General features: G+C 40.1%; 1 protein-coding gene across 1 annotated transcript; it reads right to left on the reverse strand.

Annotated features, from left to right (window-relative positions):
• Positions 1 to 2,129: 2,129 nt before the first annotated feature.
• Positions 2,130 to 16,725, reverse strand: LOC115369760 (short transient receptor potential channel 4-like). The gene is made up of 12 exons (XM_030066426.1): positions 16,674 to 16,725; positions 16,300 to 16,581; positions 15,298 to 15,700; positions 11,984 to 12,502; positions 5,047 to 5,383; positions 4,648 to 4,787; positions 3,970 to 4,283; positions 3,654 to 3,849; positions 3,359 to 3,553; positions 3,018 to 3,059; positions 2,771 to 2,860; positions 2,130 to 2,672 (listed from the first exon to the last, which is right to left on the reverse strand). The coding sequence occupies exons 3-12, from the start codon at positions 15,673 to 15,675 to the stop codon at positions 2,130 to 2,132; spliced, it is 2,754 nt and encodes a 917-aa protein (XP_029922286.1). The 5' UTR covers positions 15,676 to 15,700; positions 16,300 to 16,581; positions 16,674 to 16,725.
• Between the last annotated feature and the right edge of the window lie 8,749 nt (positions 16,726 to 25,474).

The raw sequence follows: 25,474 nt of genomic DNA on the forward strand, positions 1-25,474 counted from the left end.
TTAACTGCTAAATGTTTGCTGTAATGTTTTAGGCTGTAAAACTAATATCACACCTGAGGTGGTGCTGTTATATTGAATATCAGCAGGGATGGGAATACAGTCACAGCACTCCCTCTTGTGTGTTACTGTGATACTGAAACTTTTCAGACCATGTCCCAAACCAAGTATCAGCCAGGCGGGTTGTTACTAGCTCATGCTATGTGACATCACATCACTCTACATGACTAGGTAGAGGAAAATGTTATTTCTGAAATATTTTAATGATTCAAAATTATTTTTTCATTATTGTAATGTGATAATGTGATGTGTATAAATAATAACTGTCGTCTTTAACCCTCTGATGCATGAATTATGAAAGCCTGAGTCAAGATTTTTTTTCTTTCTTCTTAGGGCATGAACATTTTTGTGAGGCTCCATACTTCTTTAAGGAGGCAGGACTGGTATTACCATGTCGTTATACTAGTATTAATATGTTTTCAGCAACAAGAACTGACAGTGACTGCATAAACCTCAATGGAGGGGAGCAGCAGAGAGCATTCTAACAGCTGATATGCAATTCCACCATAGAAACCATTGCATTTAGGAGAAAATGACTTTTAAACAGCTGTCCACTGTAGTGACCGCTATGCGCCAGAGGGTTAAAAACACAAACACCAGAATCACTGGCTTCAGGAACACCTCTACCAGCCCTCAGGCGACTATGAGATGTTATACACATGTAAGTTACCCAACAATCAACATCATGCTCTCCAATTTCTGTGGAACAGCCAGTGAGTAATATGTGAGCACAGAGCTGTTAACACTTTGGCTTAGTCTGCTGATCCTGGTGCTTCACTAGATGGTTTCTTCTCAACCTTTAACTCTTGCACACTCACTTTTAATGTTACCGTTGCCTATCTCAGTTGGTATTCTTTAAAATTAGGTAAAAATATATGGTTGGAATTGGTCGTTGCATACCTTATATAAATCCATAAGTTAGAGAAACACCGACACTGTTTTTTTCAATTTCTTTTATTTCATTACTAATATTTTCATTACATGTCACAAATTACTACGTTGCACAGGTTTCGTTACAGAAAAGGGGCACTTGGCGCCGACACGGGATATACTAGCTGACCCAGGCACGCGTATGTAATAAATCCTGCAGCAAAAAAACAAAAAACAAAATAAAAAAACAAAACAAAAGAAACAAACAAACAAAAAAAAAAAACACCAGCTCAAGTTGCATGTCTCTTCTGTTCTCATCACAGACTTGCAACCAGACTCCCCCAAACCACCAGGACGGCGAAGTAAGAATCCAGTGAGAAAAAGGTCTAAAATCTCTTTCACTCTAATCTGAAGTGGCTGGATTATAAAACAAAATGCATATGTTAATAAGCGGACTGAAACAACAAATACAGTATCATCAGCTTAACCGAATACTTGATTTGGTTGAATATTAGCACAGGGATATAAAAAAAAAAAAAAAACATAAATAATCATAGCCCAGCATATTTAATTTTGAGTTAATTTGCACTTCTATACTTAAGAGTGGCATAAAGGGCTGGATAGCATCAGTTTATTAGGGTTAATGTTTTTTGCTATGGATTTAAGATAAGGGATATAGTTGTTTTTTTTCTTCAGAAGCACGTTGTTAACAACAGGAAAGTGCAAATATGGAAGAGCTGAGGATTGACAGCAGGGTGTCAGGGCTCTTTGGACTTTAAGCTAAAATAATAAACACTTGTTTGTTGATTTGACTGTTTCCTGAGCATCACAACATCAGTCATTATTCATCCAGTAGCGTTTCTGTATCTATCAAAGTGGACCCATGGATATGGATGTGATGGAAGTGAAATGCACTGTTCATATTGTATTAACCTTATGGATGTAATGTAATATAAGATAAACATACTGTTTTGTTCCTTTTTAACCATATGTGAATGAATGTAGGCTAATGTAATTTAGGTCAAACACAGTTAATTATTATTTACCAAAGGAGCATGGATAAGAATGTAATCTAAGCTAGAGTATATGCTCACTGCTTATCTCCGTCCGACTGTGGGTGAATGGATGTGAGTTCAAAAAATTAAAAGCAAACACTTAAAAACTCAAGGGTGATTTGAGCATTTCTGGTTCGCCAACACAGATCAGTTTTTTCCTTTTTCTAACTCGTTATTCTCTTCCCCAGCAGACTCCTTCTGTAGAGAATGTTTATTCTCTTGATTGTCCTCGTCCTCTGCCTCTTCCAGCACCACCTCCACCATCACCCTCTTCACTTTCGGTTGCTTCTGGATTTGTCTGTCCGAGTCCACCGTGTCCTCATCTGGCACAGAACATATTTCATCAGGTTTCTGTGAGGAGGATCTGCTCGGTGTCAGGAGGAGCCCAGCATCTGAGACATCCTGGTGGATTTGTTTGTCTGTATGGACTGGCACTATGGAGCCGTTGGCTAGCCTGCTGGAGACCTCAGATCCGGTGGCGCTAGCAGCTTTGGCCTGCTGCTGCACAGGGGTCGGTGCCATGAGCAGGTCCATCATTTTTTGTGACTGAGCAGAGGGAGATCTGGGAGAATATTTGAATGAGTGGTCAGGGTAAACCAAGCTAGAGCAAGGTGTTAGCCCGCCAGGAGCTTTACCCTTCATCATTCCCAGGACTTCATAGCGGAAGCTAGAGATATCTTGCTTAAGCTCCTGTCAACCATTGAAAAACAGACATTATAAGACAAACACGGAGAAACACTTGAACACCTCAAACACTCAGACTGTATGTGTGTGTAAGTGTACATTACCTTAAAATTCTCCTCTGTCAGCCCTTCTTCTGTTTTGGCATCTCTAATCATTGCGGCTACATATCTCTTGACCAAATTCCTCAAAACCTCCTGAAATGTAGAAATCAGACTCTTTCAGTGAAAACTGTAATCACAAGATTGCAGTGTAAGATCATGGATTTTCAAGAAGTATACTGGAGCTAACTTATCATAAAGATAAATAGAAATGTAGTACTTCTGCTGAAAAAAAGGTAAATTAGTACAGTACCTGATATTGATGGCTTGACCGTACATTTTCAGCTGCACGTACCTGTTAGAAAATCATTTTGGGACATTAACAAATGTTTGCACGATGTTGCATCTGCCCCCAGTAGTCGGGTTGCCAACTCTTTAATTTGCCTTTCTCAATCGAGAACATTGTTTACATCTGGAGGTCTTATGCTTTACATTAACAAGTCGACTAAACTTCTGGGCAGAACAAGTAATCTAATTTATGACTTCTTTCTGAGCAGAGAAATCGTCTTTAAGGTAATAACAGCAGGTCAGTGGATGGTTACACAGTGCAGTAATCCCAACATTTGCCAGAGCAAATGTCTGGAAATACCTTACCCCCAAGGTTCCAAATGTTTCAATCTTTTTTACACCTGGTCTCTTCAACATATGCCTCTTTATCCATCCAAACAGATACACAACTGACTTTGGACTGGGGATGATGTTGAGTGGAGATGGCAGAGTCCCACCTTCTTCAAAATAGCTCATCCATAGTTTTGTTCTTGCAAATTTCCACTCTATATCTGCATGGTCCTGAAGGTAAGAACACAAACATTTATAGGAGGCTTTTACAAAAGAATACAAGACAAATTAAATGAGTGATGCTACACTGCATAATGGGTACATTACTCACGGCAATGTGCTGGTAGGAGTTGTTCATCATGGCAATTAGCATGTTCAGAAGAACTACCAGGGAGATGATGTTGTAAGTGCCAAACATAGTAGCTCCTACAAACTCAGTGAATTCATGGTTTGCGTTCACATTAGTCACATACAGACTAATGAGGCCAAACACAGACCAAAATAAAGACTGCAGCGTCTCAAATAGCCTAAAAGAAAAAAAAAAAAAACTGCATCAAATTATGTGCTGCTGAGGATACACACTTGCCATTTGTCATGAACAACACACATTTCTCAGAGAGAATTTGTTTGGAAAAAGTTGAACTTGCGTTGAGAAGGCGTTGTTTTGCCGTTCACACCGGATACCCTTGCAATCTTTTTCCTCATTTGTTTCGTAGTAGAAGTAGAGCTGATTGAGGCCGTTGGCAAAGGCCAATAGCACCAGGCAGTAGATGAAGAGGAACTTGAGGATGTCCAGCAGCATACGTCCCAGCGAGATCTGCAAGGGGCCAAGATGTGAGTTGGCAGTGAAAAGGCAGATGAGACGCAAGGAGCTGAAGATGTTGGCGATGGCAAAGAGCGCCTCTGCCACCAAAGTCGGGTGCCACATTTCCCATTTCACTCTGGGTTTGCAGCCACTGTACTGTTGAAAGAGGAACACACATACAACACACCATCAGCAGTAATAGATGCTGCAACGGCAAGTTAAAAGCTTTCAAGAACATTTTTCAGACCTTGACAAGGTTTAAATTTAGCAATAATAAACAATGTAAAGAGAATTTCTCTAATTGAACATATAACAGGGAATTAAAGAGCAGTAAATGAGAGCTGGGATGTCTGTCACTTGATTTATTAGTACTGAATGTTAAGTGTCATAACAGCATGATCACAAAGTGTTCAGTAGCAATAATGTGGAACAAATAAAAATGAAATTATCATGAATATATTGTGTAGACAGCAATATACTCAAGTCCATGGTTATCATATACGTGGCACTGTGGTAATACCTTTGCATAAGCAACAATCTTCAGAGAAATGGTGGCAAGGTACAAGGAGTTCATGATGAAGTCCATTAGGTTCCACCAGTCATGAATGTACTCCTGGAAACCACCATCCCACATCTGCTTGATCTCGGTCCATATAAAACCTACGAGAGATAAAAGTCATTCTCCCTCTCCTCTGAGACATAATGGGTTAAAATAAATGTGACAAACACCTCGTTTGCACAAACTAGATTGCATATGGTCACAGTAAACACTTCACTGTGGTTTTTCTCGTGTACCTCAGAATGCTGTATATGGAGTGACTTTTTGGACAGCACACAGTGAATAATAACATGAGGATCAACAGCAGTCTGTGAGTGTGTGTGTGTGTGTGTGTGTGTGTCTGTGTGTGCTTGTTATTACCAATGACCCAGGGCAGGATCATCCACTCCACAATGGTGGGCACCGGGCCCTGGCAGTTGGGGTCTGTCAGGGCTATGTGCTGTGAGGCCAGCAGGAGCAGGAAGAGGAAGGTCAGGTAGGAAGCTGTGTGGCAGATGAACTTAATGAAGGGCTTGCGGATGAATAAGCCGAAGCGGCTTTTTGGGGAGATCAAGTAGAAAATGGAGAACACTGGGAAGAACAAGCCAATGAGGATACAAGTGATGAACTTCCCTGCCCAGTGACGCCTCCTCCAGCCTGGGAACTCATCGTACCACCGAGACGCCAGCAGCTGCTGACAATTGGGCTGAGCGACAAACTGAGAGAGAGAGAGAGAGAGAGAGAGAGAGAGAGAGAATTTGAATTAGATTTATAAACTCCATTCAGTAATCAGTGGAAAAATCAGGACAAATACCACAGCATTTACCTTATTACAGATCAAATTATAAGATATTTCTGTCTATCACAGCGGTCACCATGTCAGATTGAGCATCATTAATGATACTAGTTCTTGCCATTATCTTGGCCATAGTGTATGACTGACCCCAATCACTTAGCACATGCCTTCTTTCACAATGTAGCACAATGTCTGCAGATGATCATGGAGGAGGGGAGAAAAAATAAATAATAGTCACATGTCAGGGAGTCGTCACACTAGTCATAAAAAAAAAAAAAAAAAAATCAGATATGCTATTTATTTTGGCAATGTGGACCATCCATAATAACACAATCTCAATTCTCTCAATATGCTGTACTACTTAAAGCCACATGAACGTTGTTTACGAACATCATATTCAGACTTGATGCTGGAGGTTTGTCAGCTACAACAAAATTATGTCAGAATCAAATTGAATTCATGTCATCTGACCCCAGTATTTCACAATTTCCCTTTCATGCAAAGAAATACAAAAAAAAATTAAAATAAAGCACACCACCAAAACATGAGAAAACAAAGCTTCAACACAGAAACGACTGCATTCAAGCGGTCAGTGACAAGGTACCATCATCTAACACTGCACGTAGTACCCCCCAGCGTGCCATGTGTGCATTCCTTTTCTCGTTACATAAACAAGGCCAACAGGCTCATGAGTGTGTCATGGGCACGTTGCACCCTGAGGCGAGCTGCCGGCAGACCAGCGGTCATACAAATCAAATCTACCAGCCTTCATCTTAGATCTAACTCTTCCTGGTCTCTCTGTTGGCCAGTTTGCCCATTCCTGACTGAAACTTTACCACAACCTGGACTAACTTCCTCCTCTGGCTGTGTCTTGACCCCGAAAAACAAACCCTCTGCAAGTACCACAAATCATCTTTCAAGTAGCCCAAATAAGCCCCCCAACTGAGGACGCCGAGCAGATGTGCCCCCGCCTCGGCTACTAAACAGAAAGGACAGTTCCCCCAGGTGATTTGAGTCTGTGTTTGCACCTACTGCCCCGTGGAAAACCCTCCACTGGACACTCACTGGCTTGTACAGGAAGTGCTAACAGCATTTTGGGGGGGAAACTCAAAGTTACACCTTTACACATGCCCCCATAGGAGCATCATATGTCCTCATCCCACTGGAGAGGAGGGAGAAAGAAAGAAAGAAAGAAAGAAAGAAAGACTGCCATCATTTCAGAAGTTGCCATAATGATGTGCCAAATGTCTAATATAGAGAATTAATATCAAGTCTCGACTAGAAAAATAATTTCTGGGCACATTTTCACTGCCTTCTGAGATTTGATATAACATCTGCTGGACATCCGTGGTTAGTGATGGAAGCTAATCTCAGCCTAACCGAGTTATGGCCAAATGGATCCCCATTGTCGTACTGTAGAGCATTGAATTTGTGGGTGATGATGTCATCTATCAGTGCAGGATCAGACATCTTGAGTGTTTCTTATCTGTCCTTGTGAAATGTTGATTTGCTGCTGCTGCTTGACTGGAGGCAGTAGTTGGCATCTGGAGAGACCAGATTTTTTGGAGGACATTTTTGGATGGTGAACATGAAATAATGCCCCGCCCCCTACACACACACACACACACACACACACACACACACGGACATCAAACCGACATCCCCTTCAGAAATAAGATCCAATTTTATACAGTCCTACAGCAATGACATAAATATATTTATTATTAATTATTAGTTAGTTTATTGAATGTGATCACAGCTCCTTGTATACCCAGGTGATCAGCTGACTAAATGTCTTTTACAGAGAATACAGTAACTTTAGTCTTGACTATTTTTTTAACCACCTCCATGAATCATTGTATTACAGTGGACTATATAAACATAAACGAGCAACCCATCATGTGATATAACGTGAATCTTATTATCTCCACTTGGCGGTAGCCTGGAGGGGATATTGTGTTTGTTTGTGTGTGTGTTAGTGTGTGTGTGTGAGTGTGTGTCTGCAGCTAATTTTACATACTACTAGCCCCATCAGTCTAAAAGTTGTGCACTTACAACTGCATGATCAACAACCTCTTGTAGCTGTGGTGATTCAAAACCTTTGAAAAACATTTGTGCTCTCTACTGCCACTCCCTCCCTTCATTCATTCTCTAGCTCACTCGACCACTGCTTTGCTCTCTCTCTTTCTCTCTCTCTTTCATCTGAAACCAGAGCTTGTCTGGCTGCGGTTTTGCACAACATTAGCACGAGTTCAAACCTCTTCTTTCTGAAAAGTGCACGCTCATATTAGAAAACTCATACTTAATGAGTTTTCCTAATGTAATGGGTGCTACTGGGTAAACATGAAATTCACATGATGATATGTTTTCACTGTCCTGTACACACTTTGTAATGCATCGGTTAGAAATAACAAAAATCTGTACTTAGAAATAATATAAAGCCATTAAAACACCAAAAAAAAAAAAAAAAAAAAAAATCCAATTTTAGGTCAATCAGTGAGATTTATGGTGTTTTGCATATTTTTCCATAGTCGCGTAATAGGAGTACTGGATGTATAAGTGGGGGTGGGGGTGGGGGGTGGAGAGGGGTGGTTATGTTTTATTTAAAGGGATATTTAGGTGGTCAACAAAGAAACATAAAGTACTTGACACATAAACTTTGGTAACTATTTTAATTATAATAATTTTATGGAGGTTTAAACTGCTGGGGTCAAATTGACCCCAAACATAGAAGATGTTAGTAAATTTGAACATAACAGGAGGGTTAAACATAATGTGATTTCTGAGTAGCTTAACATCACGTAAACAGAATATTACTATTTTTATTTTGATTCTATCGTTCTATCATAACAATTTCATCAGAACAGGTGTCATTCCCGGCTTGCTGACAAACCTCTCAGCACTATTTAAAGTAACAGCGTCTTGCACACAGGTCGGGCGGGCTGGCTGGCTGATGGTTGTTTGTGGGGAGTGCAGGGAGGGTGTCTATTTGAGCCATTAACAGTTTTTTGTGCCTCAGTCTCTGTGTCCCTTTGGTGTTAATTGTTTTATGCTCAAATGCTGACAGTCAACATTAACTGCTTGTTATCCACGGAGCAAGTACAGGAACAGAGGCACTGAACTCACTACTTACTGAACTCATTACTGAAATATCTGAAACTAGCATTGATGACATCAGTTTTTATGACAGATAAGAAAATACATTTGCTTCATTTACAGAAAGAATAAGCCATATTGTGAGCCATGGTTTTCTTATCATAAATTCACTGACTGGTTTACACCTTTACACAGGGGTGTGTAATGCTGTATCATTACGGGGTGCCCCGGTGGCTCACCTAGTAAGAGCGTCTGCCATTTGCACAAGGCTGAGTCCCGACCGCAGTGTTTGCTGCATGTCTTCCCCTCTCTCTCCCCTGCCTTTCCTGTCTCTCTCTACTGTGACTATCAAATAAAGCAGAAATGCCCAAAAAACATTCATTAAAAATTTACTTAGACTGAATGTCTCTCATTTATGACACCCATCAAGGACAGGGCTATGTCCTGATCTAATTTATATGTCAAAATGTTTGTTTTTTTGGACAATTACAAGGGGATTCAGGGCACACTGTTGTTAAAATTGATTAAAATTTTCTGAGGATCTACAGTGATGATACCCATCTTCTAATCCAACCTGAGTAGCCCCATGTTTTCCTTAGCATTTGATCTTCATCCATCACTGAATCCCCATGGGCAGCAATGACACTGGTGCCACAAAGTGTTAATGTCTTTGGACGGCCACAACAAGAATAATGTGGCATTTGTCTCAGCAGGAAGGGTGAGAGATAATGTGCCATGTCTTACTTCCCTGTATTTCATGTCGTCAAGTGTATTTTTACAAGGACGCAAAATGTTTAAACTTATGATCACATTGATTTCCATGGAATAAGAGGAATTTGTAATTAAAGGCTTCATTATTTCACTTTAAAATACATGAAATACATAAAAATTGTATTTTAACTGAACCGACAGCCACAATGCCACAATATTCTCATGCTGTTCTCACATACCTTGACCAGCAAACTCTAATTTAGAGGTCATAAAAATAACACAAGGGAGATACCAAGACTGTTTGTAAAGGTTACAGTACAATAAGCATTACACCTCATTAAAGAGTTGCCTGTCTGGTGCCATATTTAATTACTTAAGCATGTACTAAGCATGTTTAATGCAAATATACACCTGTCTCATTAGCCTAAATCGCAAAGTTGGGCTGTGACATCCCATCCCGACTATATGAAACCCTATACATTTGTTCTGTTTGTCTAAATTACAGTAAATTCGGCTCTGGATGCTTCTCCACCTACGGGAAATAACTAATGAAAACTTATTTAACAGAGACAGCTGAACATGAAGGTGCGGCTTACTGCCACCATGTTACAGAATATAATTTCATGGTATTCAGGTTCAAACTGTATAGTTACCTCTCATCAGCACCGACATGCGACACAACTTATCGCAACTTCAAGCGTTTTAGTAATTGCAGGTAACCATTTGATATTTTTCAGAACCACCAGAAACAGTTTTGTTAGGATAAAGCTTTAAGTATGTGCTATGTTATTATTTTCATCTAAAAAGCAACCAATGAAATCTGTGACACACTTTTGCCAAAGAGCCACATAGTTCAATTCAAAACCTTCGCAAATTGCCTTGGCAACCACCGGGGGAAGCAGTGACTGTCTAACAATCACATTGATCTCCTGGCTTCCATTCCCATACAACTAACCGTCAAATCTGCAGTGATCAAAATGAAAGAGGGCTCGGAGCAGCAAAAACCCTTTATTGCTAAAGGTCACAATAGCATTTAGATTCAGAGGACGAGTGGTCGGGTGGTATAAACCTGCAACTCCGTAAATACTACACAACTACTGTACACAAACAACAAAAGTTCTATGATCTCTCTCTAATGAGTGCTATAAATAAAAGACAGCAGCTGATACCAGGCTTAGACATACAGTATCCTGCAGCTTTTGGTGCAGAAAACTGATTCTCAACAGTGACTGTAAATGCAGCATTCCTGACATTTTTAGAAAGCAATCTCTCCAGCAAAACGACACAACTAATGTCCTCATCTTTATGATGTATAATTGAATCTGACATCATGTTGTATAAAGACATGTGACATACAACCCGCTGGAGCTGAGAGCTGGATAGTCGTCCACAATAAAGCTGGTTAAGACCACAATCAAATCAATTCTGCTTATTTTTTGCTTTTCATATTGTGCAGTAACCTTCTGTTAAGCATAAACCTACGCAAATACGTACAAACGAGAAGATATTATAATCCACTGTAAATTTGATTTCAAAGATTATTAATAATGATGTCCAATTCACATCAAACTATCAACACAAGAACAGCTTTTCCACTTAATTCTGTTTACGGTCGGTTTCTGCGTAAAGACAATTTTAACTAAGTCTGTTTCATAACAGTGGCAAAAAGTTGGCATTGGCAACCAAGAGAAAACTACTCCAGTTAAGATGTTAAAAGACAATAAAAGGTTCTCTACCTAATTAAAATATTATGAGTTTGTATTTCAGGGAAATGGCCCATCAGTTATTCCATCATTATCCCCAATTATGCTATTGTCATGGGACCGTCTGAGAGGGCTACTGTAATGCGTTGGTAAGAGCCAGTGTGGCAATTACTTGTTGTTCTGAACTCCCACAGGACGTCTCCACCCATCTCAGGCCATTTACAGCTCATTTGGCAATGCTTTCCAACAAATCACGACAAAAGTTCACCTCATCTGCTCCGTGTTGAATGCAGAATGTTGACAGTATCTATGCATGAAATGGTATATAAATCTGCAGCCAATGGTATATATCTACATCATTACCCATCTGCACAGTGTGAGGACCTGTTACACTTCTACACCTATAATTATACACCTATAATGTCTTCCATATGTGCGTCAGTGTCACCAAGACAACTTCCTGTACTTTTGCTGTACGTGTCGTGAGGCAGAGCTCGTTGCTATGGTTTTTAACTGGTAATTTAGCCCAATAAACTGCTTTTTCCAAGGGATTTTCCAAGAAATAAGTGTGGTCTGCTACTTTACTGTTTTGTTTCAGTATTTGGGACTAAACAGAAAGAAGAGAGTATAAAGGAAGTGCCAAATTGTAATAAAGATATGTACTGGAGACTTGATATTAAAATGGATCAATAAACTTCTAAAACCACAATCTGCTTAGCTATGATACTCTACTCTGCCGCCTCATTGCTATATAAAGTTCGTAAACAATGGAGTCTGCAGGACAAACTAACTAATGAAACACACACAGTTTTTAAATTATCAAGTGCTTTTTTATGACATTTTTTGCATATCGGCTAACATATATGCTGATACCGATATATCTGTGATAAGCCAAAAATGTCCAGTAGATACATTGGTCCAGCTTTATCCTGAAGATATCCCGTTCTGGGTGTATGGCTCAACAACAGCGGTCATGTGACTAAGGGGACATCATACCTGACAGAGATCTTACCTCTTTCTGCCGATATTTGATGGCCAGCTTCAGTCGAGCCAGATCATTGGAGTTCTCATCCAGCAGAGGGTTGACGTCATCACGGTAGTTGAGGATTATTTCCAGCTCTCTAGAGCTTCGGGTCTGGTCCAAGAGGTCCTTCGCGAATTGCTTACACATTTGAGACAGCTCCTCGTACTCTGACTTGAACTCATTCTCCACCGTGCTGAGCTCCTGCAGCTCCCAGCTGAGGCGAAAGGCAGTGAGGAAGGGATCCTCGCTGGACAGGGCGATGAGAGAAGGGCTGGCTAAGGCCTTGTAGATGTTGAGGCGAGAGCGCGAGTGACGCAGGCTGTCCACGTCCGAACCAGACAGACACTCCATGCAGTTGCAGCGCACGGCGTGAGGCTGAGGTATCGAAACACCTCGCTGCACGAGCAGCTTGATGATCTCGTAGTTGTTGGTGTGGGCTGCGAGGATGATTGGAGTGATGTCAGGGGTGAAGTCTGAGAACTGTTTGTCCAGCAGAATCGGCGGGACCTGTTCACAAAGCCAAAAGAGGAATACATAATTATATAGACATGAAACAGAATGCACTGTATTACACCACACCGCTACTTCATCAATGCACATTGCACTGATGAATTCCTTTGATGAAACTCGACAAAAATTCAAATCAAGGGCATTGATACAGAAAGTTCGAGACTGAATAGGTCTAATTTCATGTGCCTAGGGCCTCTGACCATCTTGTCTCACAGCAAGCAAGGCTAATGGCTTGTGGTTCAGTTGCTCTCAAAATATCCTCATGGCTGGAAGCAATTGCACCCTTTTTTTTTTCTTTTCCCTTCTCTCCACAGAATGCCACATGATAACCATTACACAGTAAACCTAGCAGCATCAAACACAAATTTATACATAGATGTCAAGAAGCTGAACCCGACCAGGGCTTGTTAAACCGTCCTGCCCTTTATCTAACGTGGGGGGTATCTCCGGGCCCTAACTTGCTGGTGGAAACCCTGTGGAGAATGATTTCTAAAAACCGTGGCAGAAAGACCTACTGCAGCACAACAAAGAGGATCCATGCTACCTTCCAGCAGGAAACAAACACATCTATGTCCCATACTAAGAGAAAGGGGGGGAAACAGATAATTAGATTCTCCCTTCAACTTTATCAGATTTGAGGAACATAATGAGTGAGACCCTCCTCTTGCTGAAGCCATTCAGCCTAATCTGACAGGACTTTGAGGAAAATAATAACACTGTCCCACCCCTAACAGCATGAAATTTCAATTTCTGTCGAGCCATTGTTAATGTTAATGAAAGACAAGCATGTCATCAGAATCACGAGTAAATATGAAGAACAAGGATTTAGAAACTTGTTATATAACCAGTGGCTGGACCCACAGCTTGCTGGCCTTATACATACAGCATAGACACACAGATATTGCACATGTATATACACAAAGATCTATTTTATTGCACCTATTATTCCTATTTTATCTTATTTCATTGGATTTTTTACTTACTTTTTTGATGTTTAGGTATTTATGGAATTTTCTTTCTGTCATGTTAACTACATTCTCGTGTGCTGCTGTGTCAACTTGAATTTCTCCTACACTGGATTAATAAAGTTACATTATGTCTTAACTAGAGACATAGAAAAGGAAATGGAAATGGTGGTTTACAACACTGATAGAAATGGGAGGGATGGGATAGTCAAGGGATGGGATAGTCAGCTGAGATTAATGCATCCTATTAAAAGCATAACAAAGTCTCACTTGTTGCTATATCATGACAGTTAGCTGTATATTTCTCATACAGGACAGATCAAATGCGCCACATGCTTGGGACCGTTGACTCATGAGTGCCGTTCAGACGTAGAAATAACATCATTTAGATTTCACACATATTGCATGAGTAGGATGCTACTAAAAAAAAAAAAAAAAAAAAACACTTGATAGTTACAGCAAGGTGTGATGAAAATCTCTCCATACAGTATGTTTCATTTGAATTATTGCCAGGTCCTGATGCCTGAGTCAAATCACACACACACCTCCAACCTTAAGAATACTGGGCTATTATCTCAGCAAACAGCACACAGGTTGACTGAAGCAGTCGCATAGGGCTAGGTGATATATCAGTATTATGTTGATATCATGACATGAGACTAGATATCATCTGGGATCCATGTTTTAAAAGCAACAGTAGTCATCCCTGCAATTTCATCACTTACACTGATACTGAGGTGTTCAAAGATATTGTGATATTTGATTATGTCCAAGTTGCCCAGCCAAAAAATACAAGCCTCCAGCTGCAGACCCCCTGTGGCTGGGCATGGAAACAAACCTCATGTCTTTAAAATAATGACAGAAATTAACATTGTTCTTCATTTATAATTGAACACACACACACACACACACACACACACACACACACACACAAAATTATTTAAGGAGAGGCAGGGTGAGGCTTTAACATACATAAACGTCAAGGTTAGATTCCGAGTTATGAGATTTTTTTGTCAAACATTAAAAGCCTCACCACCTAAACATTGATCACATAACAAAATATATGAGACTAATATGCATTTTGTGCGGGCTATATGATTCTCATTAGAAACTGACTGAGAGGCTGAGGACTGTGGTGGAAGCAGCTGGACCACAGTCTATAAAAATGCAAATACTGCATCTCAAACTAGATACAAGACTAATATGTGAAATTTTAATGATCAAGAAATTACAGTTTCTATCTATATTTTATTCATGTGATTGGCTTAATGCATAATTTGAAAAACTGGTTTTGAACAGCATCCTGCAATTACATTAACTGAGTGAAGAGTTCAAGTGCTATCTCAATAACATAAGATTCATTTCCGCCACAGAGCACAGAGGCGCCGTGTGGGTCTGTAGATGGACCTCACTCCGAAAAATCAGAAAAAAAGACACAGAAGTGACTTCGTGTGACTGAAGAAATACCACTAACCAATAATATGATTGAGCCACAACTTTATATGCAAACACATGAGAGGATGGAGATACAGTGAGCTGCAGGCACAGAACCACCACAGTTTCAGACAGGGCTGAGTCTGGGCTTCAAGCAGGCAAATTATTGACAACAGGTCTGATTCCTTACCTTTAACATTTACCTCACCTTAACCAGAGCAAGCCAATGCCTGCAATCAGCCAAGTCAGACCTTAATCTTTAACTTTACAGGCCACATACTCCTAACATTAACCAGTTTAAAATGGACTAAAAATGTAGCTGTGGCAGTCTCCAGTGATACCGGAAGAATGACGTGTGAATGTAAACTACATGTAATCTAATAATGCTTCTACCTGCTTTTCTCCACTGGGCTTCTTGTGGTTGAGCAGCAGTTCCACGGCTCCCACCACTTCTTTGCGGATGGCATGCAGCAGAGCATCCCCGACGTACACATTGTAGCTGAGGAGCAGCTCAATGATCTCCAGGTTCTCATTCTCAATGGCAATGAGCAAGGCGGTCCGGCCCAGGGGGTCGATGCAGTTGATGTTGATCCTGAAGTAGATCTCTGCCTCCTCCAGGGCTTGCTTCACACTGGCATAGTCTCCCTTCTCAACAGCACTCAAGTAGGACCTCTCCAGGGCAGAGAGCTCCGACTCGGCCCGCACAATCCGCAGAGGGATGCGGTCCCTGTAAGAGGAGTTGCCCGTCTTTCTGTAGTACAGCTGGGACATTGCTGCTAGAGCATCCTAGTCTTTACTGAGTGAGAATGGATCAGAAATGACCAGACAGGGAAAAGATGAGATCATATTTCAGAGTCTGCAGCACTGCTCTCATCAACAGCGGTCAAAATATAGTAATGATGGTAATGGCAATAAAAACTTTCCAATAATAAACCCAATTCAACAATGCATTATACATTGTTAATGTTGGTACTACAAAAAAATATCTCATTTATGTGTAGAAATAAATTTCAAAATTTGCAAAACTGGTCAAAAAATGTATTCGTCAGCGTTAATGACATGCATTCCAAAATTCTGCATACTGGAAAAAAAAACATTTTCTTCCTGTGAACAGTTGACAAGATCTGCAACAAGTTCATGAATTAACAGATATCTCTTAACATGCAATAAGTAGGCCTACTTACAAAATATTATTTAATTTAAATCTGGTGGTTAAAGCCATCATAAGCACAAAGCAACAGCAGACGAAATGACCCAAACAATTTTCTGACATTAAATTGGACCTACCCTGTTATGGTCTGCCTGTCAGAGACACTTTAATTGTGTTTAATCAAGTGTAATCAAATCGACGGACAAAATAATCATGCCTCCACCTCCCCTCCAAAAAAACTTTACCGTCTTCCTGTTGCTTTCCAATAGTGATTTACACTCAAAACACACGGATGAAAGAGAAGCAGAGGCTGCTGGAAAAGAAACTTGCGTGGATAGATCACCACCATGTAACTCAGCATGCAAACCCCTATCCACCCCTCTGTCTTCTCAGATACCCAAGACATTCCGGGAATTCAGCGCACGTCGTTTCTCAGTCATTAAATCCATCATCATCATCATCATCATCATCATCATCATCATCATCATCATCAGGTGGGGAAGAAGCAGCGTCCACTCGCCCTGAAACTGAGCACAGATTCAGCCGAAACTCAGCAGCTGTTCCGGTGGCAAAAGGGGAAGGAAAATAAATAAATAAACAAATAAATAAATAAACGCACCTCTGTCACCATCGCGCTTTAACGCAGCCTGGCTCTGACGAGATGTGACCACCGAGCGAGTGGAGCTCACAGCAAAACTCCAAGTCTGGCGTAAATAGTGACGTTACTCGTTACTCCAAAACAGCGATGAATCTCTCACAGCTGAGCTCTGTTGTTACTCCCAGAAAGTTGTCAGTCCTTGTAAACACATGCAATTTAACATCTATCCAGCGAGCAAAACATGAAATTAAATTAGAAAAATAATAATGCTAAATAAATAAACAAATAAAAATACAGAAATGAATAAAATGAATAATTATAAATATAAAAATAATGAAACAAGATCATTTAAATTTATCTGTATGGATTTATGTTGTCATCATTACATTTCAAACCATTTTGGACGTTCAGGTAATAAATAATCATGTTTGTAGTGCATGATCGTGTTTTATGTTTTTTTTTTTTTTTTTTTTTTTTTTTTTTTTCCAAACTGCAAAGTGATATTTGTGGTAAATCCTAGCCCCCAGCCAAGTAGGCTAATTGCTGAGTCACTGGTATTGATCAATAACCTTATCCATCCCCCGCAGATGTTTTTTTCAGGACAGGGCAGGATTAAAATCTTGCTTATTGCCACTTTAAGTCACCATATACAGATCTATGGGTGGCACCAAAGTTGTGATTGAGCCTTTGCTGTGTGGCCAGCCCATCACTCTGATGCTTTCCTGCAGGCTAAATGAGCCAATTTTTTTGTTTTTTTATTTATTTTTATTTTTTATTTTGTAGTTCTGTTAAACAAATATGACTAGCGTGTTGATTGCTTCATAAATATTCATTCTTCAAGTTTAAATATATAGTTTGAGGGGGTATTTCCAGGTCCCATGCCCCACTTTTCTATTAAGCATACACATTTAAATTACAAATCCTGTCTTGCCTTCAAAAATCAGATTAACTCAACTGCCCAGAACAATCAGGATGTGAGAAAACACTTATGGCCAATTTGCCAAAAGTAACAGCTTATTCTTTTAACTGGCTGCTTAACACCGATAATTGTTATTGCTCAAGTTCAAATACTTGTTTTTTTAGCACCACCCAGCCCTGGGAAACATCATAATTGTTTATTAGGGCTTATTACAACAGGTTACAAAGAGAACATCAGCATTCAAGGCTGGGGTTGAGGAGTGTACTGACAGAAGGGTGGACTGGAGGCTGAGAATACCTGTGATACCTGTAAAACATTAGAGAAGCACCATATATTAGACACACAGAGACGGATGGGTGACTGCTATCTCATTTACCATTCATACGTTACAGTTAGGCCACTTGGGACACATAGATGAGCCGTTCAGCTGAATAGTTTGATTAATAAATGTATAGCAACCCAAGGAAACAAACTTTATTTTCACTGGATGTCTGTTTAAACTGTCAGCCTGCACAGAGTACCAGCAAAAACCTCGAGATGTTTCTTTTGAGAAAATCAATCCGATATGGTGCAGTGATTTGCAGCGCTTTAGGAAATGTATTGTAATGTGACAAGAATGTTTAAGTATTGGCAGTGACAGTGACGTCTTCAACAGTGGAGACCACGGTGCGTTTAGTGAACACTGAGGACTGATGTTGAGGGAGGATGCAGCAGTATTGACTAGCCCTACAAGATATACTGGGAAAACAAGCCCTGAGGGGGCTATTTTAAAACCGTAAATCGTTTCATTTGGGCTTCAGGTCGCTGTGACTCACAGACCTCCAGATGAAAAGCACTGAATTGCATCAGTTCATTACCCCATTATCACACTCACCTTTTTTCCATCTTGAGGTCTTGCACAGCTTATAAAAGGAGGGTCTTTCAAGAATCTTATTTAGAGAACAAACAAATAAGCTAGTGTTGGACCCCAAAATTTTGAGATACCACTACTGCAAGTAGAACAAAATACAACGTTATTTTTTAGTACCCAAAAGTAAATTACATGGATTCTTTTTAAAAAAAAAAAAAAAAAAAATATATATATATATATATATATATATATATATGCATATTTTACTGCAAGCTCAGGTAAACTGATCCATATTTCCATACACCCATTAACGAAAAGACGTGAAAAACAAAGCCAATCTGTATGGAACTGCTTGAACATAAACTCATGAAGATTTATTGCAGGAGGTCAGAGAGCTCTCAGATGTAACATACCACTAGTCAGGATGTATCTCCACATTCAAAATATACTATATGGACAAAAGTATTTGCTCACACCTCTTTATCATTGAATTCAGGTGTTTCATTCAGTCCCATTGTCACAGGTGTAAAAAATCCAGCAGCTAGCCATGCAGGCTGCCTTTACAAACATTAGTGACAGAATGACTCATTCTAAAGAGCCTTCTGAATTGGTGTGGAAGAACTTGACCGGCCCACACAGAGCCCCGACCTCAACCCCATCCAACACCTTGAATGGAGATTGTGATCCGGGCCCTCTCGTCCGACATCAGTGTCTGACCTCACAAATGAGTGGAAGCTGTTCTAGCAGCAAAGGGGGGACCAACTCCATATTAATGCCTATGGATTTAGAATGGGATGGCATTAAAGCTCCTGTGGGTGTCATGTGTAGGTGGTCCAATATTTTTATCAATATAGTATAACATGATGTACCGGGTATGTTGGAAATACAGGCTCATAAAAACATAATAAAAAGTGGGCAAAAGAAGAAAAAACTGAGACAAAGGACATAGAAAGTCAGGCACAATTTTTTAACGTGCTGCAAAAATAACTTTGCTTGATTCAGTTTACTATTATTAAATCAATCTAACGGTACTGTGTTTCTAAAAGACTCCTGCCTGTTCTTAGAAAGGTGCTAATGAGGCCGGTCACTAACCCTTTGAAACACATACAGACCATCATCATCATCATCATTCATCATCATCATCATCATCATTATTGTTATTGTGGTTGTTGCTGTTTTCTGAAATTTTATTTATTTATAGATGTATTTTTTTTACTATTTATTTTTTAATATTCTGTTAATTTTTAGGTTATTTTCTTGTATTTTTTTTTCTTTTTTTTATTTCTGGTAAGTCTTGACCATTACTTCAGTCATTTGGTATTTGTTTTTTTTTTGTTTTGTTTTTTTTTTTTTTTTTTTGTTTTTGGGTGGGTGGGTGGGGAGTGTTAATGGTAATTTTTCTTTTATTCCTCAATTTTTGGGTCATTTTTTGAAAGAAATCAAAAGAATTGTTTACTTGAAACTATGCAAAGTAATGCATAGTTTCAAGGTTAATACATGGGATTTTGCCCCGATGTGTACAGTTGCAGTGAGCGTCCACTTAGACTGTTTAGATATCTTGGTTTTGTACAATTTTTTTTTTTTAGTCCCCCATTTAAAAGTTCTCAAAAGTAGGCCATTACGATTCTGTTCACAAAGCAGCAATGACTTTTAATATGTAGGGCAAAACCTCCTACTGTGCAATGTCCTCTTGAAGTCTGTAACCCATAAACATCCCAGAATCTTAATACTGCTGTCAGTTTCTCTTCCCAAAACTGTGGATTTGGGATTTTTGCACTTTGAGGACTGTTGGCCAAATTAATCTACATGCAGGAATTTACCACACTAGCTTTGAATAATCCCGCTTCTGCTACATGGTTTAGAGGTAGATGTGAATGAAGTAACCACCGCACACTGAAATAACCTTACTGTAACTTTATTAGGATTGATAAAGTTAATAAAGTCACAGTCATGTTACGTCAGTGTGCAGGGCTTACTTTTTGTCTTTACGGAGCAGCACCTGCGACCAACCAGCACCTGATTGCAAAGACTGGCTGTGCACAGGGAGCTCTGTTCACTGTAGTTGTGAATAACTTTAATTACTACTATATAATTTCACTGCACTTCACAGGGAGAAACACCCATTAAAGATATTTATATCAATCATTCGCTCTCCACTGTGAGCATGTATGGCTTCTAAGAGACCTGTCCTCAGCCCAACCCTGCTCCTTGATCTGCATCCATATGCAAATAGCAATGTTGTTAATGCCAATACAGATGCTTAGGGAAAGGTTTGTCAATGACACTTTGAACAAATCCTTTTTGGGTGCAGTTCTGTCAGAGCATTTTGTGAGGTAACCTCTGAGAGCTGAGAGCATATTATTATACCAAATGAATGTCCTGTGGGTGCACTTTAGAGAAGAAAATGTTTGTGTCTTTGCCACTTGCTTGCGTGTGGACTGAACAGCTTCACATCGCCTAACATAATAATTAAATAAGATAATGTCAAAAATGGATGTATGTTATACACTTGGTTATACACATTTTCAATTAAGAGATATAATGTTCAGAGCACTGAAACATACACTATATGGAAAGTGTTGGGCAACACCTCTTAATCATTGAATTCAGGTGTTTGATTCAGTCCCATTGCCACAGGTGTATAAAATCCAGCAGCTAGCCATGCAGTCTGTCTTTACAAACATTTCTGAAAGAATGGCTCGTTCTAAAGAGCTCACTGAGTTCCAGCGTGCTGCTGTAATAGTAATGTAATAGGATGTGACCGCTGCAACAAGTCAGTTTGTGAAGTTTCTTCCCTCCTAGATATTCCACCATCAGCTCGAAGTGGGATTATTGCAAAGTGGAAGCGTTTAGGAACCACAGCGACTCAGCCCCCAGGGGGCAGCACCACGTAAAGTTACAGAGTGGGGTCGCCGAGCGCCGAGGCTCATAGTGCATAAAAGTGGCCGACGCTCTGCTGCCTCAGTAACTGCAGAGCTCCAAACCTCCTCTGGCATCAACATCAGCACTAAAGCTGGTGAAAGATGGCGTGGGTTTCCATGGCCAAGCTTGCTTACATCACCAAGCACAATGCCAAGTGTCAGATGGAGCGGTGTAGAGCACGCCACGCCACTGGTGGAAACATGTTTGGTGACGGTCTGATGGACGAGTCTGGGTTTGGTGAACGCCAGGAGAAGGTTCCCTGCCTGACTGCATTATGCCAACTGTAAAGTTTGCTGGAGGAGGGATAACGCTGTGGGCTTGTGTTTCTTGGCTCGGCCTCGGCTCCTCAGTTAAGGTGAAGGGAAATCTTAACGCTTCAGCTCAGCAAGAAAGCCTTACCAGAGGAGTGGAGGCTGTTCTAGCTGCAAAGGAGGATCAACTCCATATTAATGCCTATGGATTTGGAATGGGACATCATCAAAGCTTCTGTAGGTGTGATGTGTAGGTGGTCCAATACTGTTGTCCATATAATGTATTATTTCTTCTTTTTTCAGCATTTGCCATTTTGAATAGTGGGCATAATTGTAAGAGGATATTCTCATGAAGACAAATGCACTGCCAAGTTCAGCAGCTGCATCATACAGAATGAATCATGAATCCACATCCTGCATCGCTTCCTCCTTTTCCTAGACATCATTACCATGTGCAAAGCACTGCGGCTCAATGTGTGTGTGTGTGATCCCAGGTCTGCATCTTTTTATGCCTTATCTGTTTTTTTTTTTTTTCTCAAACAAGGTTTATTTTAAGAAAAGAAAACTCTCTCTCTCTTTCTTTCTCTCTCTCTCTCTCTCTGTGTGTGTGTGTGTGTGTGTGTGTGTGTTGGATGGGCAGTGGGTGGGGGTGAAAAGACAGCAAGACATATTTTTTAACTTTTCATTGATGAACATTTTTCTCATTATGAAAAAACAGCAAGCAAGCAGCAAACAAAGGACAAGACGCAAAACAAAAATAAAAACACACAAACAGTAAGAGCTAAACAACATGACACCATGGGATGATCCATATATCAGGCTCGCACATCATTTTTTCCCACTGTTCCTCTCCCAGTTCTTTTTGGAGCTGTATGGAGTAGGTCATTTGCTCTAAAAGATGTCAGTGTTTAATCATTTTGATAAAGAGGTCACTCGTGCAACAACTTCTCAGAAGCCAGTGTTTAGTAATAGCCTTTTTAATTGCTGCCAGCAAGACTATTTTTTGGGCATGCCAGCGAATGGTATCATTTCCATTATCAGTACTGGCGATTAAGCATCAGACCCAAACGGAACATCCGTTATATTACCTTCGTCTTCTCATGCACTGAAGAAATAAGGTTATGTATGTAACTTTGCAAATAACACTTGCTGGCTGCTGTATCCCTCATTAGCAGCATGGCTAACATGCACAATTCACATTTGGCAGACGCTTTTATTCAAGGTGATGTACACATGAGGTTTTTAGACAACACAAGCAGAGATGTATTCAGGAGGAGAACAACAACATCAAGTGTCATAAAGCTCTGGTTCTGGTCCAGAGGACAGAGGTGCTACAAGGCAGTGCAAGGAGGGAATGCATCGAGGAAGGAAGAAACTGGATTACACAATCCATTAGGTTAGAAGGTGTTCCCTAAAGAGCTGGATTTTTAGCCTTCTCTTAAAGATTGAGAGGGACTCTGCGGATCTAATGGAGTTTTGTAGCTCGTTCCACCACCGAGGAACCACCGAGGAGCAGAGTCTAGCTGCTGATTTAGGGCCTTGTTGTGTTGGAGGCATCAAGCGCTGCTCCATGGCGTGGAGAAGTGGGAGGGAGCGTAAACCCGAGAGAGGGAGTCCAGGTAGGTCTGAGAAGTTTTGGTTGCTGCTTTGTAGGTGAGAGTCAAGTGGAGGGAACAGCGAATGAAATAAGAGTCACCATAGTTTGCACTTATTTGCTGTATCTCACTCACAGTGAAGAATGTTTTTTTGGAAGAGGGTAACTCAAGGCAGCTTGAGTTACCCGCAACCGGCCTGTTGCGAGTAACAACAGGCCGTAGTTCACCCCTGGACATTATCGGTCATAATGCATAATGTATGGGTTAGTAGGGCCGTACTGCACCTGCGAGTAGGTCAGAAGGACTAGAGGAATAGATGACAACAGCTTCTGACCCACTTGCAGGTGCAGTAAGGACCTACTAACCTATACCTGTGGGGGTGATTATGACTGATAATGTCCACTCAGTGGTGTGATAACTTTCGAAGCTGGTGGTCTTTCAGGAGTCTCCTCGCTTAAAATCCAATAATGATCTTCGCAACTGCATTGGTGTAGTCATGAAGAATCGAAATGAAGAATCTTAAGCCATTAAAGCAATATCACACAAGAGGGAGTGCTGTTATACTGAATGCCTTTCCCCACAGGTGGGTTAGACATGGTAAAATATTTCAAAACTGACATAAAACAACATAGGGTAAGGGATACATAGATGTTGACTTCTTAAGAAGAATGATTGTGATGGAAATGGAAATTTGTAAACATTTTGACATTATATATACATACTCTATATGATATAAAAGCTTCCTGTTTCTGCACTCTTGCAGCCTGCCCTAAGCAGTGTGTCAATTTCAAATGGCTCTACTTAAAGTTAACAAATCTGTTTTTTGAGTCCATTACAGCCAGATTTTGACAGCTAAATAGGCCTGCATATAAAGAATACTGTTCTTTGTAAGTAAGTAAGTAAGAATAAATAAAGTAATTTTGGCCACTTTTGACAGTTTGTGTTTCTTTTCTTTCTTTACAAAATATGGCTTTTCCATTAAGGGGCTGACTATGTTTAAAATGTAAAAATATGAGATGTTAAGAGATTGAGGGTTGTAAGATTCACACAGAATACTGATGCACTTGTTCTTGACAGTATTATAGTGGCAGCCTGTTAGTATTTATTGATATTTTGAGAGCCGTCTAACTGAATTATTCCTCAATTCACATAAAAATTACACAAGCAATGTCTTTATAACTACTTCAAGACTTGAAATAAATATAATAACACAAGCATAATGCGACAAAAAGTCAGTCAGAAAGAAATCTCTGATTTATGAAGTGTTTGGGTTGAGAAATGTGTTCTGGTTCAGGGGATTGGAGAATTTCATGATGCTGCTTCTTTCATTGCAGACTAGAGCATCTAGTTCATGGCTGCTCTGAGAGACAGTCATAAGAGGGCAAAAACTCTCCAAATGGTGGTGTTTGAAGACATTTGGTAAAAGATCTACAGATATCTTTGCTTTTTGTCCCCTGTGTCTTTTCAGTGCAAAGGGAGCAACTGTGCAATCATTGTACTTTGTCCTGAGGATTACTCAGTCGAGTGTCTGCTGTATCCAATCCAGCCGAGATGAGGCAGCTTGAGTGTGGCCACCTTTCTTGTATTATTATGTGTTTCATTTTAGAGGTAACAGTTTTCTGTTGGAAATTGCCTGCCATAACATTGACCAGACAGCACCAGCAAAGATCATTCTGCATGATTAGCTCATGTGTCGTGAATTTTCATGCCTCCTGTAGGGTAAAGATTGACAGAGTTGGCACTGGTCTTAGCCACAAAATGACATTTTGCATTTATTGTTGGAGTTTTTTTTCTATCATGGTGGCTTTTAGTTTAATGAATGAATTAATCAAATACAGAATACTCTTCCAAACTGCATCTGTCAGGTATTTTCTGACTAATGGAACAGAGTGGATCTCATAATTCAGGCCTGCATATAGATATGGGTTTTAGCAATCTCTCCTCATAATTTTGGTCCTAAAAACCAATGGATTTTGCACATTCCTAACTGTAAGATGAAGCTTATTACAGTCCATGACTCATGACAAGATAGCTATACACTTGTTCTAGTATACCTCGTCCACTTTTTTTTAAAGAAGTTTGTTTGGTAAATAGGGGCAGATGGACCATATCAAATTGTATCTGACAAGCTGTGGCCCCAGCAGGCAGCCAGTGGAGCTGTAAAAACTCTCAACTGTCCACATACAACAACTGTTACTGATCAATATTTTGTTGAACTCCGTTGTCACTAAGAGCCAGAGGAGTGTTCGCCTTCTCTGTTAGATTGTTAATGAGGCAGACCTGGG

The sequence above is a fragment of the Myripristis murdjan genome, chromosome 13 (assembly GCF_902150065.1).
Source record: "Myripristis murdjan chromosome 13, fMyrMur1.1, whole genome shotgun sequence".
Lineage (NCBI taxonomy): Eukaryota > Metazoa > Chordata > Actinopteri > Holocentriformes > Holocentridae > Myripristis > Myripristis murdjan.